The following is a 17,678-nucleotide window of genomic DNA, read 5'->3' as shown; positions in this document are numbered from 1 at the left end:
ATCATTGTCTATTAGCCAATAAACAACAGGGTCACATACTGTGTCAGTTCTTATCTGCAGCTGAATGGTGTTGACAGTTTCCCCATTGTTGAATGTGACAGAGCCTGCAGCTGGTGTTATGTCAGTCCCCACCATGGCAACTGCATCTTGACTTTGGAGCTGTAGCAATTAACTAAAGTATAGGCATTTTGCTAGTCACAGTCACTTGCGTTTATAAACTCTTCCAAGATCAAAAGTCTATCATTTAACATTAAACATAAATCTGCCTTATAGGATACATGTAAAATACAGTAAAATGTTATGTAAATAAATATAAAATATAAATATGTAGATCAATAGATAATTTGAGAAACATAAGAATCATGTTTAATATCGACAACATTCACTTTAAAATTTTACTTCTCTATTGCTCAGTTTATCTAGTACTCGCCGTTTCTATGAAATAGATTTATTAATTCTCAAAAAGTGCGTCTGTGTGCGTGACGCATCGCCGAAGGTAATGTCGCAATCCATACAAAGGGACACAACTGTAACTACCATGTGAAAAAAAAACATTTTATTTTAAAACCTTCGCCATTCTATATATAGATGGTGACGTCACTACGTTATTGTCAGTAAGACCGGTGTGTACACAATGAAACATTCGCGCTTTAAAACGGCTGGTTCCGAGCACAGCTCTTATCATATCAAAGCAATTTGCTACATTGTATGTACCTGGTAATTAACGGTAACTTGTCCATTGAGCCCTTTCGTTCGTATCACGTTCACGTTAACAATATTTGTAGATACCGGATCCTCTGTTGTCAGCATCGGTGATTGCTTAATGAAATAGAAGATGTAATGAATACCATTAGAATAACTGATCTATCGAAATAAATAATGATTTTATTCGCGAAAAGAAAATATGTGTGTAACCTATATTTTTGTTTAAGAAAATTATAATGATGTTTAATAAGTAGAACAACAAGACTGTGACTTTAGTCGCCAATATAGAGCTAAAGACTATATGGCAAAAGTTTGTTCTGCAGCATATCAGCCCCATATCGGCCTACACTACACAACTAGCACCAAATTCACGTCAGATTAATAAAATCACAGAAAGAAATTGCGACAAATATGTAATGGTCACCGATGCCTATTAGGTTTCTCCTACTTCTCAGCGAACGGACGCTTGCAAAACGGTGTTGGTTTTTTTGTTAGTTCCTCTTAGATAGCGGATGTAAAGAAAAAAAATGACTAGAAATCAATCCCTGACACGTCTTGTGTATTAACCATCCCCTTAAGGGTCTGGACTATAACAATAAAAATTTAAGCAATATTACAAAAATAACTTACGTCTGTGATACTAAACACCCCGTACGCATCATCGTTCGCAGAGATGATTACAGTAGCGACGTTAGGAACGGTGACGTTAGCGCTGTTTCCCATCACCGTGAGGCTGAACTGGTAAACTTCTTCCACTTCCGGTTCGATGTCGTCTGCTACCGTGAACGTGACGGAAGTGACGCTGCTGCCTCCCGTGCCTCCCGGGGGAAAGTACGCCACTTGGCTGCTGCCGACGAAGTCTTGGTTTATGTTGTCCACCTGAATGTTTACATTTTATAAACATTTCGTTCGTGTGTTTCTTTTTTTTCCAAAAACAAGTACCGCGTTAATTTTGCGTAAACAAAACATTATATATTTCTACAGAGCAAACTTTCAACAATTTAATGTATTTGATAAATATCAATCGTCACAGTGTATGTGTATCATAACCATGCGTGCACGTGTGTGCCGTTGTGTGGTTTTATAATTAAACGTGGTTTTATAATGAAGCATCTTATTTTAAAATTAACAAAGTGTAAAAATATTAATGAAAATTGTCGTAAAAAACGACGGATGACTCCTCTTAGAATAAAATATTGCATATAGTTTTAACGCATACCATTGCTGGTTATCAGTTATATGTCTGTACGCTTCATATACCTTGACAATCACGTTGACGATATCTGTGCTTGTCCCTATGTGCTCCACTTTGAGACTGAACTGTTTCCCTTCCTCGGTGATAACCTGCGTATCAACAAAACGCACTTGTCCCGCATGGCCGGGAAGCAGCAAACAGGACCAAAACCACAGTAGCAGATAAACTTCCGGTCCCATGTTTAAGAACGCCATGGAATATGGTTCCTAACGACGTTAGTCTATGATTTTATTACTTCACAATCCTTACCATTAAAGCACAACCGCGTTACCACGTTCAGTACATAATATATATTTGTTCCTGTAAAACGGCAGCACCAAGATGTCCCTTGTAGTTTTTTTTATCCAAATGTGTTCGCTATACCTGATAATTAATCCGAATGTGTCATGAACGCAACTGCTGCATTATTCTGTTAACAAATTAAACACAATTTTAGTATAAAACTTTTTTTAACGTAAAGCATACACGATAAAACTGAGATGTCACAATTTATCATATTTTAAAATCACCCTTATTACATATAAAAATATTGATTTCTGAAAATACGTCAAACAGTTTTTCTTAACTACAAACACAAATTTTTACAACTGCAATTTGTATCTTAAAAAATATCATCCAGCATTGTGGAGCGATAATCCAAGTATATTTTCTGGTAGTTTACAACTCCATTTGAAACTCGTGCTATTACTTCCACAAATCAAACCATTCTACACCACACTAAACCATGTATACCTAAATATTACATAAACAAACGCCGCAAAGCTGCAAGAAACTATCGGCATTGTTATTTAATTAGCCGTTGCCTATTTACCTGCGGAAGAAAGTACATCAATTATTCAGTTGCGTGTTAATGAAATACGGCGCCCAGATGACCATATGTGGATGCATTGGTGACAGCAGTTGGTGGAGCACATAGGTGCGATGTTTAGCGTCTTTTGAAGAGTATTACTGGCGAAATGATCGGCCGACAAGATGTTACGTGAATGGTTATTGTGGAAATATTGACTTAGATGGTTCACTATGATCAATTAAGCACACAGAAAAACCAAATTAGGAATATGACTGTATGAACATAAATGTCAATCCACTAAATACGATCCCTTCCTCATAGTAAGGTTTTATTGAATATTAAACCATGATCACAATAACAGTTTATTTATTTATTTATTTATTTATTTATTTATTTATTTATTTATTTATTTATTTATTTATTTATTTATTTATTTATTTATGTATTTATTTATTTATTTATTTATTTATTCATTTATTCATTCATTCATTCACTAATTCAGTGATTAACTCATTTATCCATTCAGTTATTCATCCATTTAGTTATTCATTCAGTCCGTCAGTCATTTGTGTTGTTTACAGTTCACGCTTTCAAGTTGATATAGATTTAACAAGGCTCAAGCAATAAAACAAATTACAGATTCGTAAGTAAATCGAGCGATAAATCCTCTGCATCTGTCAGATAAATTAGTACTGGTACCATTATAGGTACGTGCCCCTTCGTTTGAATAGACTTAACTGGACAGCTGGGTGATTTGATATCGCCGACCGCGTCGAACAGTATTTAGGCATATTTTAAATCGGCTTTCAATTGAGCTGCGCTCTGGTAAAATGGGACTTAATGCATTTCCGAAAAGTGTACTAACAGATTAGCCTGTACAGTCCGAACGGGCTAATCTGGGACACAGCTTTCCACCAGAACCAGAATGGGTTATCTTGTGGACGAGACTTCCTTCAACGAAAAATTCAATAAAAGTGGGAATAGTCGTCTTTGATTAGCCTGTGCGGACTGCGGATACTTAACGTACAGCCGGGCTCAGCTCCGTTATCCTGGAGTGAGGCTCAATTGAGTCGCGTTCTGAGAAAACTGGGCATAATGCATGTGCGTAAAGTGTTGTCCCATATAAGCCTGTGCAGTTCGCACAGGCAAATCAGGGACGACACTTTCCGCCTAAATTGGATTTTTGCTAGGAAGAGACTTCATTTAAACGAAAAATGTCATAGGAGTGGAAAGTGTCGTCCCTGATTAGCCTGTGCGGACTGTACAGGCTAATCTGGGACGACACTTTACGACGCACATGCATTATGTCCAGCTTTCTCAGAACGTGTCTCAATTGTTTTGCATCAACAGTTTGAAACACATTAACCAAATGCACAAGAATATTTGCTAACAGAAACATCATTAATCTTGTTGATGGTGTTGTTGTTGTGGGGTTCTTTTCATAGTAGCAGTAGGAAGAAAAGTGTTTATTATGCTATTTTCAAAGTTTGGAGTAATTTTTATCAACTCCTGTCACTTAAAACAAATAAACGAATTAAGAAGAGACAATACAACGCACATTTGCTGAATTACATTGGCGATTATATATTTCAATAAAACATGTTTTTACAAAGTTTGCTGGGGCGTTCTGTAGTCGTATTTAAATAACGGTAATCGGGAAAGATTTACAATCACATTCTCTATGCGTCTTACAATGGGTTTGCGCATGCGAAGCCGGATGATAATGAGAAGACAATGAGACGAAAAACAACCACAGAATAACATGTCCCCTAGGTAACACATGATATATTATTCATCTCTCAATCGCTTTCTTCTAGATTTCGCATGCTATAGCGTAGTTCAAGTAAATCTTCGACTTTCTGATACAGGGAGCGGGTTTAAAGTATAAATGTCACCATGCTTGATGTCAGATTAATTGAGCCGCATTCTGGGAAAATTTTGCGTAAAGCATGTGCGTAAAATGTGTTTCCATAAGTCGTCTAATAAGGGGCGACGCTATCTGCCTAATATTGATTTTCGTTAAGAAGAGAAATCCTTTAAGCAAAAATCCAATAAAAGCGGAAAGCGTCGGCCCCAATTAGCCTGTACAAGCTGCACAGGCCTATCTTGGACGATATTTTACACCCAGGCATTAAGCCCAGTTTTCCCAGAACGAGGCTCTGTTTAGCTAGATGACTGTTCCAACTCAAATTGCTGAAGTATTCATGACTGCTTAACGTGATTGTTGCTCATAAGTTCAAATTATAGATGTAAGTCGATATATTACTTTTTTTAATTTTCAAATGATATGATACACTTTTGGGCAACTCTCGAATATTCCATATCCTAATTTCGAACCCCATTGAGTAAATGCATATAATAGTATTTGAGTTTGCCTTTAAAGAGGGATCATTTTTCTCTTTAAAACATGTACCCAGGGTATCACATGAGGTCATGTCAACTGCGTTGTCCATAATTCCAGAACACTGCATTGACATTCTGGAAGAGTGTGTGAAATCATTGCCCTGTCCCCCGTCCCCTACTCCTCTGATCATAGGTTGGGCCACATTCTTCTTGACAAACATAAGGTTTGCTATTAACGCCTTAATACTGATAATTTAAATTTTGAGTTCTTAAGTGGAACATCTTAAGTTTAAAGTAAAAACAGCGTGTATTCTACATAGGACGTTATACACAAATTGAATTCAACACAATCGGAAATTCCCAATATATATCAGCCTCGCTCTAGGAAAACGGGGATAAAGGCGCGTGCGTAAAGTGTCGCCCCAGATTAGCCAGTGCCGTCCGCATCTATTAATCAGGGACGACACTTTCAGCCTTAACTGGGTTTGCGCTTAGAAGAGACTTCCTTTAAACGAAAAGTACAATAGCAGGAAGTGTCATTCCTGATGAGCCTGTGCGTACTGCAAAGGCTTATCTAGAAAGACACTTATCAAATATGCAATATCCCGAAGTAGTGCCGGATAAGCACCGTGGGACCCATAGGCAGAAAAATACAACATATGGGGCCCACGCGGTGGTGGTGTTTTTATTGTGACTGCAGTTGCTCTTTATGGATTTTCATTATAACAAGTAATTATAAAATTATGTTAAGTCAAACATGATTTATATTCAATTATTTATCCGATATATTAAAAAAATGACGCACTGATGATATTTCCTTAACTACCAGAATACCGTGTTGCAGGTTAAGACTTTTTTTATTTCGTCACGATTTCATGGGGCCCCTTAAAGTCGCGGGGCCCATAGGCTCTGCCTAACTGGTAATCTGGGACTGTCCCAAAGCGAAGCTCACATTCATGTGTATTAATTAATATTTATAAACTACCTATACATGTAGATAGACGTCGGGTTGCAAATATTGACACATTTTAATAATTTCAAAGGCAGTTACATATCCAATATGTCAATGTCTTACAAAATATAATGTAAACTATGTAAATATTCATTTTTATATTTATATGCTATTGATCTTAATGTTCAAAATTTCCGCTTACGCGTGGTGTAAAATTTCCGCTGGGTTTTTTCGTTTATCAACTTACGAAGTGGCGTGCGTCTTGTCTTAAAATACGGCGTACGATATCGCCTTAAATAATCAAATACAATGTGCAATAATAGTCAGTTGAAAAATTCCGCTTACAAAATCGCTATACGTGTATGCTTATTCAACTACATGGTATATATTCGTCGAATTAATATTAAAATGCTCATTATACATGTAGTCTGTTTTCAATTGTTGATTTCCGCTTTTTTAACACAAACAGCACTGCGGGTATTGACATCATTTGAAGCATCTAGATTTAGACATAAATATTAGTATCATACGTTTTATTTCACTTTTCATGAAAAGAAGAATTGTATTAATAATATCTTTGACCGCATGGTTATAAGAAACAAACATTTAATTTTCGGCGAATATATGTAAAATACACTATTTTAAGGCACGCTTTGTAAATATTTATACAGCGTGAATATTTTCAGCTCCGAAAAGCCAGTAATGGACTGTACAGGTTTTTACAAAACTTCGATGACCTCCCTTGGACATTACCCACCCCCCCCCCTTTATTGCTACAAAAAGATACTGTTAAACAAAAATAATTATGTTTAAAAAGTTGACTTAAACATTTGTGAATCAGACAATGCGACATTTATAATTTCGTTAGTATAATATTACACAATGTTTTATTATATAGCACATAGATAATTATAAAATTCCAAATAAATAACGGAATTACAAAGATGTCAATGTAGTTATGCTAAATAGGAATAACAGTATTACTTCATTTCCCTTTCTTTACATTCGAGGTAAAGCGAAGCATGAATTCAATACAAAACAGTCGAGTAAATGAGGTAAGGAAAATAATAAAATAACAGTTTGTTTGTCTTCATTAACCCATTTAAATACATGAAATAATACATAAGTTATGCTTGCCTAAATATTTATTTGTCGATATGTGGTATGTCATTATATAAACAAACGCTTAACATTTTAATTTCTCTATCACTCGTGAATTAAAACAAAACTACCATCAAATATCACGACCTCTAAATTAAATGGAAAGTATATGACACAAATGAATACAATTTACTTACCCAGCACCGGTTTGTTATCCGAAAACAAAAGTTTTTGCAACACATACACATTTATGAATGCACATTATCTATCAAAAGCATGTATAGTTTATATACACATGTATTTTTTGTTAACACAGTGTTTAGTATAAAAAATACATATCCAATTAATATTTTCATCAAAGTTTAAATGCCATTGTTTATAGATAAGAAGACTTTAAAACCCTTTTTATACACATTCAAGCCTTGAACAACACCGCATTATTACATTCCTTACGTAATGTCCACACATTATTGACTCTTGAAAATGAGTAATACATCTTTCATCTGCGACATCAGTTATGTACAAGAACATACATCCACGCCTGTGAACATATGTTGCCCGAATCAACTGCTTGCAAACGGACATTGATTTTTGTAAATACCGACTTCATTAATTAATCGGTATGTTCGACTTTTCCGAAGTTCTGTTCTCTTACATTTAATAATTGATTGATCGCAATAATAAGTGTGACCTCAGCTAGTATTTCGGCATTAGTTATTAATAAAAGAAAGGGTTTCATTTACTTGCTGTGTAGTTTTTGTGAGTGTGCAGCGTAGTACCCGAAACACAATAACGTGATTCGTCTTTGGTTGAAACGAATCTGAACCATCTAATTAAAAGACATTGAACACTATAGTTAAAATTTCAAATACACATTCGTCCTAGTATACAAGTTTTTGAAATGTGTGGACATTATTTGAGTGAGTTCTGACATTTCATTTACTTGCAATTTTAAATAACAGAAAATGTGAAACTCACTTGCATACAAGTAACAAAAACATTGACTTCGGAGTAAAGTGATTTTCCAAATGTTGTGTTTTTTCCCCGCAAACACATTTTTTAGAGTTAACCTGAGCCCGTATTCACCAACTTCTTAAGTATTAAGGGTATTTTTTACCTATCTGAAAATGTACCTATGGCAACGATTTCCTTAACTTTCTTATTCAATATGACCATTAAGGATCACCTGTCTGTCTTCATTTAACACTTTTCAGCAAGCCGTTCTGTCTTTATATTTCAAAACTCTTGCTTCATGTTCGCTTTATGAAGCTATTTTAAGTGTTATGTGAAGTTTTGCATGTACAATACAATTTCACTGTCTGATTCAATACCATAGCTTCAAAATAATTCTATAATCTTGAATGTAGATTATGTTTGTCTTTATTTAAAGGGATCTTTTCACGGTTTGGTAAATAGACAAAATTGAAAAAAGTTGTTTCAGATTCGCAAATTTTCGGTTTACTTATGATATTTGTGAGGAAACAGTATTACTGAACATTTGCCATGGTCTAATATAGCCATTATATGCATCTTTTGACGATTTAAAAACCTAAATATTATAAAGCGTTGCAACGCGAAACGATTGAATAATTTGGAGAGTTCTATTGTTGTCGTTTAAATTTGTGAAACTACGAAGATTGCTTATATAAAGTATAAAATACGCAATTTGTGAATGCTTGGCAGGATAGCTCAGTTGGCTAATGCGTTTTTACTTCAGAATTCTGGGGGTCACTGGTTCGAGCCCTGCCGGTGGCTACTACTTTTTTTCCTTTTTTTCAAATTTTATTTTTGATTTTTTACTGGAGCTTTTAAAAATTTAATGTTTACATTTATCAATATAAAGCATTTAATGACAAACTTCAAAACATGCCAAAATCTGTGAAAAGGCCCCTTTAACACTTTGTAGCTGATCTGTCTTTCTTTATATTTCAAAAATCTTGCTTCTTTTTCGCTTTTATATGAAGCTATTTTAAGTGATATATGAAATTTTAGATGTTATATACACTTACACGGTCTGATTAATAGCTTTCAAAGTATTCTATATTATTTAATGTAAATCGTAGCAGATTAGCTACAAAATAATTAGAAAAAGTAAAATCTTGACACATTTTAGCGTTCTCTTGTATGCGTTAAAAATAATAATGACAATATAACATCAAAACAAATTTATATGTGCACATCATTATATTTTCTCAAAACATAAACACTTTATTTGCTCTTCCTGTTATTTGTTTATCTAATTATCTACATTTTATTGTTTATATAATATTAAAATGATAATACAAAACCAAAACTGATAAATGTGCTCAAGCTTAAATATTATGCTTGTAGTTGACGCGGCTCCTGCTTGGTGACGGAAACATTCAATGACGGTTAAGGCTCACGCTGGGTATGCGGATACTTTGATAACAGATGGCACTTCGATACCAGATAACAACAAAAGCCTCGCGCGAGAGGTAAGTTCATCAGTTTTTTTTAGGTATATCATAAAAATAAGTTTTTTTAGACAAGGCGCATGGTAGAGTGTATAAATGGTGTATCTTTTTCTATTGCAAAGAAAAACATCACGGAAGAATGGTAGATTTCCCCCCCCCCCCCAAATTTTTTTTTAGAAAATTCGGTCGGACACAGCATAAACCGGATGAACAGTAAACATTTCAACAAAATAAAACTACTTAGAAATATTGCAAGAAATTGTTTGATATTCCAGCATGTAGAGTAATCACTGTGCTTCAAATACTGAAATTTTGATAGTATTCTATGAAATATAAACGAAGATAGAGCCTGTTTTAATAGGTGTATTCATGAAGTTGCGGATACTTTGATTCCCGATATAGGGCACTTCGGATAACAGAGACTTTCAACAAATTGGGCACTCTGATAACCGAGTTTTATCTTCTACCTGAAATGCATGTATGTATATTATGGCTATTCTTACCAAACATTTTGAAGTACGAATCAATTTGCATTGTAAAGCCCGAAACGTTGGGAATCTATGCATAACGTAATTATATACACATGTAAAATATAACCAATGGCGTTGTTCGTTTTCAAAAATATTATTACTATTAATTTATATAATTTATTTTATAAGTGCAAATTTTAAATAAGATTAAAATGCTTATTTCTGACGTAATATATTTCAAGTGACGACCGAAAATAATTGTCTAAATAATAAACTTGTTTTTAAGTGGTAAATTGAGATTAAGAGAATTGAAAATACAACGGATCATGCGGATCAACACGACTGTGAGGGAAATAAGTCAATGTGCCGTGGCTGCCTTGTGCGCCATATGTAAACGGACGACTTAAATCCCAGTGATCGGGGGTAAATGTCAAAGTCGATTGAATTATAGTGAGTAATCAGACTATAAAAGCATGCCTTTACCTTTATATTTTTACCTTTTGACTGTGTTCAATTGCATTGATAGCAGGACTCTAGATAAGGGGAGCAATGGGTCTTAAAGCGGTCAATACACCTCATAAAATCCTTTGTCATTGGTGCTCATTAGAATCGCATCATGAAGACGATACTAATGCGTAGCCACACAATTTAAAAGTGGTTGGAAAACTCCCTTTATATTGAGCTCTACTTATAGGAAGCACTTCCCTTTACTCTTCCCTTTCCCTGTTATTATCATATTCCAAAGGGATAAGCACATGTTTCGGTTATTCGTTTTAAATTTGCGTCAGTACATACATTTTTATTTATTGCCTGCTTACTATAGCAGTATTCAACAGCGAATTCTGCATTTCTGATTCACTAAATAGAGTGTATATCTGGTAAAAAGTGTCGAGTTAGCTGGAATCGAAGTGCCATTGTCTTTGAGATGATCGGTAAAAGAAGTGTCCATGAAAAATTTGGTATCTGACTCTTAAAACACTTCAATTTCCTCAAATACGTTATTCAACTATAATTTAACATGTTGTAACATTAATGGACATATTGATCTTTTATTTCGATTAGTTGGCACGTTCTTGATTTATTTCCAAGTATTTTTATTTTGTTGAAATACGTACTGATCATCGAATTCATGACGATTATCGATACAATTGTATTTCTTTTTTTATAATCCACTGTTGTTGTTTTTTTCACGTCTTTCTTGCTCCGCTATACGAAATACTATACCATTATTCGACCAAACAATGTTACGTGTCTGCAAACCAAATGAACAGAACATAACTGCAAAAAGGCTGACGAACTCAACTCTCGCGCGTGGCTTTTGTTGTTATCTGGTATCGAAGTGCCATCTGTTATCAAAGTATCCGCACACCCGGCGTGAGGCTGTCAACAATCTTGTTTTCTTTTATTTGTGTTCACATAAATAATTATTATAAAAATATAAAACATACGAAAATATCAAGGAATGCGTTTGCTGAATTTAATTAGTAAATTAAATAAAAAAGTGATGTAAAATTGCCATCTTTGTATTGCCTTCTGTCAGGAAATATATGTATAATAACCGAAAGTACATATTAAGTTTAAATGTTGAATTTACATGTACACTACCGCCTCATACAATCCCTATAAGGCAGATTATGATATAAGGGAAAAACTATTTGTTTCATATTACATTACATTTACACGTTTAAATCTTATGTCATCGTTCAATTTAAATGAGTGCGCAAAAGCGGAACGGTGATTGATCAAGCCATTTTAGCACGGAAAAGCAACAGCGGTTTTACTTATTAATGTTTCCTTTATTACAAAGAAACATAGCGATAATAAATTTGTACTTTCTACTTACATGTTATCGTCATTTATCAATATGTACCACATGGTTCACATTGCATTAGAACAGTATGATAAGATATATAGTACATTGTTTGTATTATTTCAAGAAAAATCCGATGGAAAAACCATTTGACTTTCTAAATGATAAATACGAACGCTCGGCGAATACTGATAGAAAACATAATTGGAGATTTGAAAGCATCTTTGTATGGTTTCGTGCGCACATTAGTTTCAATATAACATTAATTTATTGCTGTTTATTTGTTCATGCATTTTTAATTTACCGAAAAAGAAATTGCGCGAATGCATGTTTAATGAGTCAGTATTCGTTTAGAATCAATTAAACCTACATTACTTAGACGACCAACTCGTCGTCTGACAGAAAAACAGGTATGTAAGGATTTTTTTTGAAGATATTTAAATTAAAATTACACACACTCCCGTTTTTTTATTTATGTTTTTTTTTATTTATTTGCACAATTGTGCAAAAAACATGTTATGACATTGCCATTAACAGTAATATGGTTGTGATACTTTACCAAGAACCATAATATACATTACGCCAGACAATACAACGTCCAGGTCTCGCAGCCGTACAGTAGGAGGGAGACTACGGGGGACTTGTAGAGCCTGTACTTGGTGCTGAAGCTGATGGAACTGCTTGTCCATAACCTGCTCAGTCTGGCAAACGCTGTGGTCGCCATGGCAATTCTTATTCCGACTCAGCGGTACTGGTTCCATCCGTGGACATGGTTGCGCCAAAGTACTTGAAGCTGGTAACTTCGTTCAGCTTCTCGCCGTTCATGATGATGTCTGCAATGATATTGATCGTGCTGTTCACCATGATTTTCGACTTCTTCTTGCTGACCTCCATCCCGTATGCTCCTGCTCTGTAATAGAGGTCACTTTCATCAGCGAATCTCAAGTTGGAGATGGGTCTTCTACCAATTGAGATAGATGTGTGTTGGTCATGGAGAGTCTACTGAATTATCTTCTCAAGGAAAATGTTAAACAAGACGGGGTGGAGAAGACATCCCTTACGGGCGCCCAGGAAAGTCCTACAGAAGTCCCCTTTCTGTCCAAGTACTGCGCTGCTGGCCTTTCCGTAGAGTTCTTGGATAACTTGCACCAGCTCTTCCTTAATGTTGAATCCTATTATCAACAAATACGGCATACAATCGTTTTTTGTTCACTTAATAAATAATTAATTACACCGTGTAACACAAAAATGTTATCAACAGTTCCCATATTTTTCATGAATCCTGCCCTATGTAGACATTATAGTGTTCAGCCCAATTGTAATGTCTATTGTTAATGACTTTAGTGAATAATTTCGGAAAAGTACTTAATAATGTTATCCTTCTATAATCATTAACATCATGTTTATCACATTTTTTTATGTAACGGAACAATAACAAAAACCCACACCACACTCAAGGAAAATGTCCATATTCAAAGAATTTTTTAAGCAAATGACAAACAACTTTTAAGAAAATTTTACTACTAATTCCAAATTTTAAAAACTAATTAAGCATTAAATCAGGTTCACCTGATTTATCATTATGAATTTGCTTACAAGCACTAAAAATTTCTTGCTCAGTTAATGTTACATTTAACTCACTAAAAATTATATTTAATTCTCCATTTAAGTACCGGTCCTGATAAAATAAAACATCTACATCAGCTTGATAAAATCCAGAGTTAGGGTCATTAATTCATTTTAAATAGTTTAAAAACTCCCTATTACTCCAAAACTTGAGACATCGGGACACTCTTTTGGACAAGTATCTTTCGTAAGTGTTGCATACGTTACCATCGAATGTTTCAATGTATCTTCACTCCTGTAGTATGTCATCACACGCTAGACAATCGGATATATAGTTTTTACAATTCTTGTTATCGCTGGCGAGGCCCTTTTAGGGTCTCGCATATATCTTGTTGATTTGAATACTTTTTGGACTTCGGAGAGCGTTCATGTTAAAAAGCAAAAGTAAATCTCCATAAAAACAGTGTCGAGTTGTTGACGTTAATTTTCCATCGAACTATGCCACACATTCTTACTCCTAATTGTTCTGCAATATGTTTCGAAAAATGTGTATTTGTATGGCTCATTTGCCTTATTATTCTCTCCAGAAACTGAATATTCCATGGAACAGCGTCCAGGGGTTGTATCCGGATACCTTTATAACACACCGGAAATCGAAGACATGCCGTCACAGTTGTCCAAGATGGTGAATGTTCAGAAGACGTCGCCGATTGCGAAGAAGATTGAGAGGGCAGTCTTCACGCGAGTGACTGAACTTGCCAATAGAGTTGGGGAGATACAGCCTCGGTAATAGTTCACATCCGGATCGCCACAAGTTTTGAAAAGCCTATTTAATCTGTTGGGTCAATACACGCTGACCACGTTTTTACCAATAATAGTTTCATGCAAATATATACAGTGTCTACATACTGTGTACACAGGTGGTTAGCGTGTGGCTATGATATTAATTAGTGAAAACATCATTTTGAATGATAAATAATCATATTATAACGAAAAATTAACTTTTCTGAAAAAAAATATTTCACTATCAAATATATATATAACAAGGTATGCAACTCAAAATCAGCCCAAAACGGGGTGCATCGCTTTGAACAGCCATATCTTCATCAATTTTGCAGCGATTTTCACGATCTCGGTCTTATTCAACGCAGAAATGAATTTCCTTTCTGGAAATGTATATGTCTTGCAATATTTTTACAAATGCTGGGTCAACTTTTAAGAAATAACACGATACACAACACGCATGACCCAGTTGACAGTGATCATGTATTCTTTATGAATGAAATCTCCAGTTGTAAAGACACACCTCCGCATTGGACCAATGAAATCACTCGTATGTTTAAAATGTTAGTTAGATGAAATGTATGTAAACAAAGGTTTCAAACGGCGCTGGACAGTTAGTCTTGATGCAGAATGTAACGACAAGAACGGTAATAATGTTTTTTCATACGTTTTATTGAATTATGGTATCGAACTACACGAACTTTATAGGGAAGTTACCCTTTACTCCGTGAAGATTTCAGTCTTAAAGACAGCATGATCACTGTCAACTGGGTCATGCGTGTTGTGTATCGTGTTATTTCTTAAAAGTTGACCCAGCATTTGTAAAAATATTGCAAGACATATACATTTCCAGAAAGGAAATTCATTTCTGCGTTGAATAAGACCGAGATCGTGAAAATCGCTGCAAAATTGATGAAGATATGGCTGTTCAAAGCGATGCACCCCGTTTTGGGCTGATTTTGAGTTGCATGCCTTGTTATATATATATTTGATAGTGAAATATTTTTTTTCAGAAAAGTTAATTTTTCGTTACAATATGATTATTTATCATTCAAAATGATGTTTTCACTAATTAATAGCATAGCCACACGCTAACCACCTGTGACTGTGTATACAAACTGGAAATGTCCTCTTACTTTTTTCCCCCTTTGTAAATCACTTAATTTGTGTTGCTGTTGTCATAATTGTTTTGTTTTTTCAAACTCAGAATTACAAGCAACTGAAGTAATACTTGAAATTTACTTTTATTTTTGTAGATGACTTTAAGTAGCTTATGCAACTTTTTCACCTCTGGTTGCATTATAGTAATGTTCTTTATGTCATACTTTATGTTAACGTATAATAATACTACTAATACTACTACTACTAATAATACTAATACTACTACTACTACTACTACTACTACTAATAATAATAATAATAATAATAATAATAATAATAATAATAATAATAAATATGCAGAGTTGAAATAACACATGTTGGAAAGAAAAAAATCACAGTGGCTATGGTAATTACCAGCTTGGTTTGTATACATTTCGGGTCTACCACTTGCTAATGTCTTTTCTTGCGGTGTTCATTATCTGTGATTGGTAAGATAATTTGGAATTTTCTTTGTTTGACTTTGTTAAATAACATAATTGGTGGATAGAGCTCATTTGTTCAAAACGTAGAGAACGTCAAAATACAAGTACAAAATACTACTCTCAATATGGTTTAAAACACGTGAAGTACAATATACTACTCTCAATATGGTTTAAAACACGTGAACTTCACATTATCTAAAGTTTATAATGATTTAAATTCTCCACAATAACTCGTTATTTAACTAACATATTATGGTCAATTTTTTCTTCATCTATTATAACATTAGTTTTAATTGTTTTCAGGCAATTTACCAAAGCGTGAAAAGGTCCCTTTAAAAAGCAATGTAAAGCTTACATTGAAATATGAGTTAAAGCATTTTGTTGTTTGTAAAACTGAATGAAATGTATAACAAAACTCCTACGATTTTCTAAATTTGTATGTAAATCTATTCAACACTTTTAAGGCAGTTAATGTGCAACAATTTTTTTCTGGCGAAAGCCCTTGTCATTTATCCTAACTTAATATGTTAAACTGCTTCAGTATTAAGTATGCTTCTGTTCAGTTTATTTAAAAAGAAACTGCAGTCATAATGATTCTTTTTCAAGATTTCGGGTCGTGGAGGTGGTGCCCATTGGAAGTTTTTACGAGGACACCAAACTCATCTACCCAAACGAGTTCGACTTCTTACTTGCCCTGCATCCACCGCCAGGTACTAAGTCTAAATGGGCCGTGCTCTGTGAAAAGAGGATTTAATGCATGTGCGTAAAGTGTCATCCCAAATTAGCCTGTGCAGTCCGCATAGGCTAATCAGGGACGACACTTTCCGCTTGTATGATATTTTCTGTTTAAAGAAAGTCTCTTCTTATCAAAAAAACAAGTTTAAGCGGAAAGTGTCGTCGTCGCACAGGCTAATCTGGGACGACACTTAACCCAAATGCATTAAACCCCTTTTCACAGAGAACGGCTCAAATATATGCGTGCGTGACTGTAAGTTTGAGCCCCGCCATAGACACACAGGGCTTGTTGCATGTGCTTGAATTATCGTCCTAGATTAGCCTGTGCAGTTCGCGAAAGGCTAAAGACTTATCACCGTCGACGACGATTTTTTAAGGAAATCTCTTCTTATCAAAATTCAAAATTAGGCGGAAAAAGCCGTCCCTGAATGGCCTGTGTGGACTGTATTTAATGCATTAAACGATGTTTTACATTAGCCCGTATGTTGACAATACAAAACTTTAACGCGTAAACCAGTTTTTTTTTCATATTTTGCTTTACTTATCCTCCATACGAATTGTATTGTTTAGTTTACAAGATAATTTGTTAATATATAAACGAGTATTTAATAATTAGTTCAACTTGTTTGATATGTTACAGGTATTGATATTATAGAAGTAGATAAAATCCATGAATTAAATTATAAATACACGTACGCAAATTTTACACACACACAGGCATATACACTGATGAAATCTCACAAAACGCAGAAGTTTAAAATTCCGAAATATAAACCTCAACACGGAAAACAGTCACGTTCAATCTGCTTCCTTACTAGGAATTTATCAAGAGGTTATTCCAAGAGAACTGTTTAAAAGTATTATGTTGAATAGAAACCTAACCACCGAGGCGCGAGTGAATTGAAGTACAGCTCATTTCCGATGGACGGTGTTATCTTGAAGTATCTTACAAGTATTTTTCTACGAAATACAATATTTTTCAACGAAATTCTCATTATTATTACAAATATATAACTATTTTGGTTGTTTTTGTAGGCGTTGGGTCGTAAGTACATGTCTTTATTCATTTTAGGGAAAACCCTGGTGCAAAAAATATCGCAAAATGGAGTTGCATTGTGGACAATGACACGATGGACCGCAGGCGAAGAAC

General features: G+C 34.6%; 1 protein-coding gene across 1 annotated transcript in view; it reads right to left on the bottom strand.

The window, feature by feature from the left end:
* LOC127854560 (adhesion G-protein coupled receptor V1-like) overlaps window positions 1-2,154 on the bottom strand; it is a 148,356-nt gene extending 146,202 nt beyond the window's left edge. The window contains exons 1-3 of the mRNA XM_052389623.1: window positions 1,966-2,154; window positions 1,336-1,584; window positions 40-159 (exon numbers count right to left, since the gene is read on the bottom strand). Of these exons, the coding sequence (XP_052245583.1) occupies window positions 40-159; window positions 1,336-1,584; window positions 1,966-2,154 (558 nt within the window). The remainder of the gene's footprint in view (window positions 1-39; window positions 160-1,335; window positions 1,585-1,965) is intronic.
* Window positions 2,155-17,678: the final 15,524 nt, after the last annotated feature.

This window comes from Dreissena polymorpha, chromosome 13 (assembly GCF_020536995.1).
Source record: "Dreissena polymorpha isolate Duluth1 chromosome 13, UMN_Dpol_1.0, whole genome shotgun sequence".
NCBI classification, from domain to species: Eukaryota; Metazoa; Mollusca; class Bivalvia; order Myida; family Dreissenidae; genus Dreissena; species Dreissena polymorpha.
Note: the sequence above shows the minus strand (reverse complement) of the source record. Positions and strands in the feature narration are given on the sequence as shown.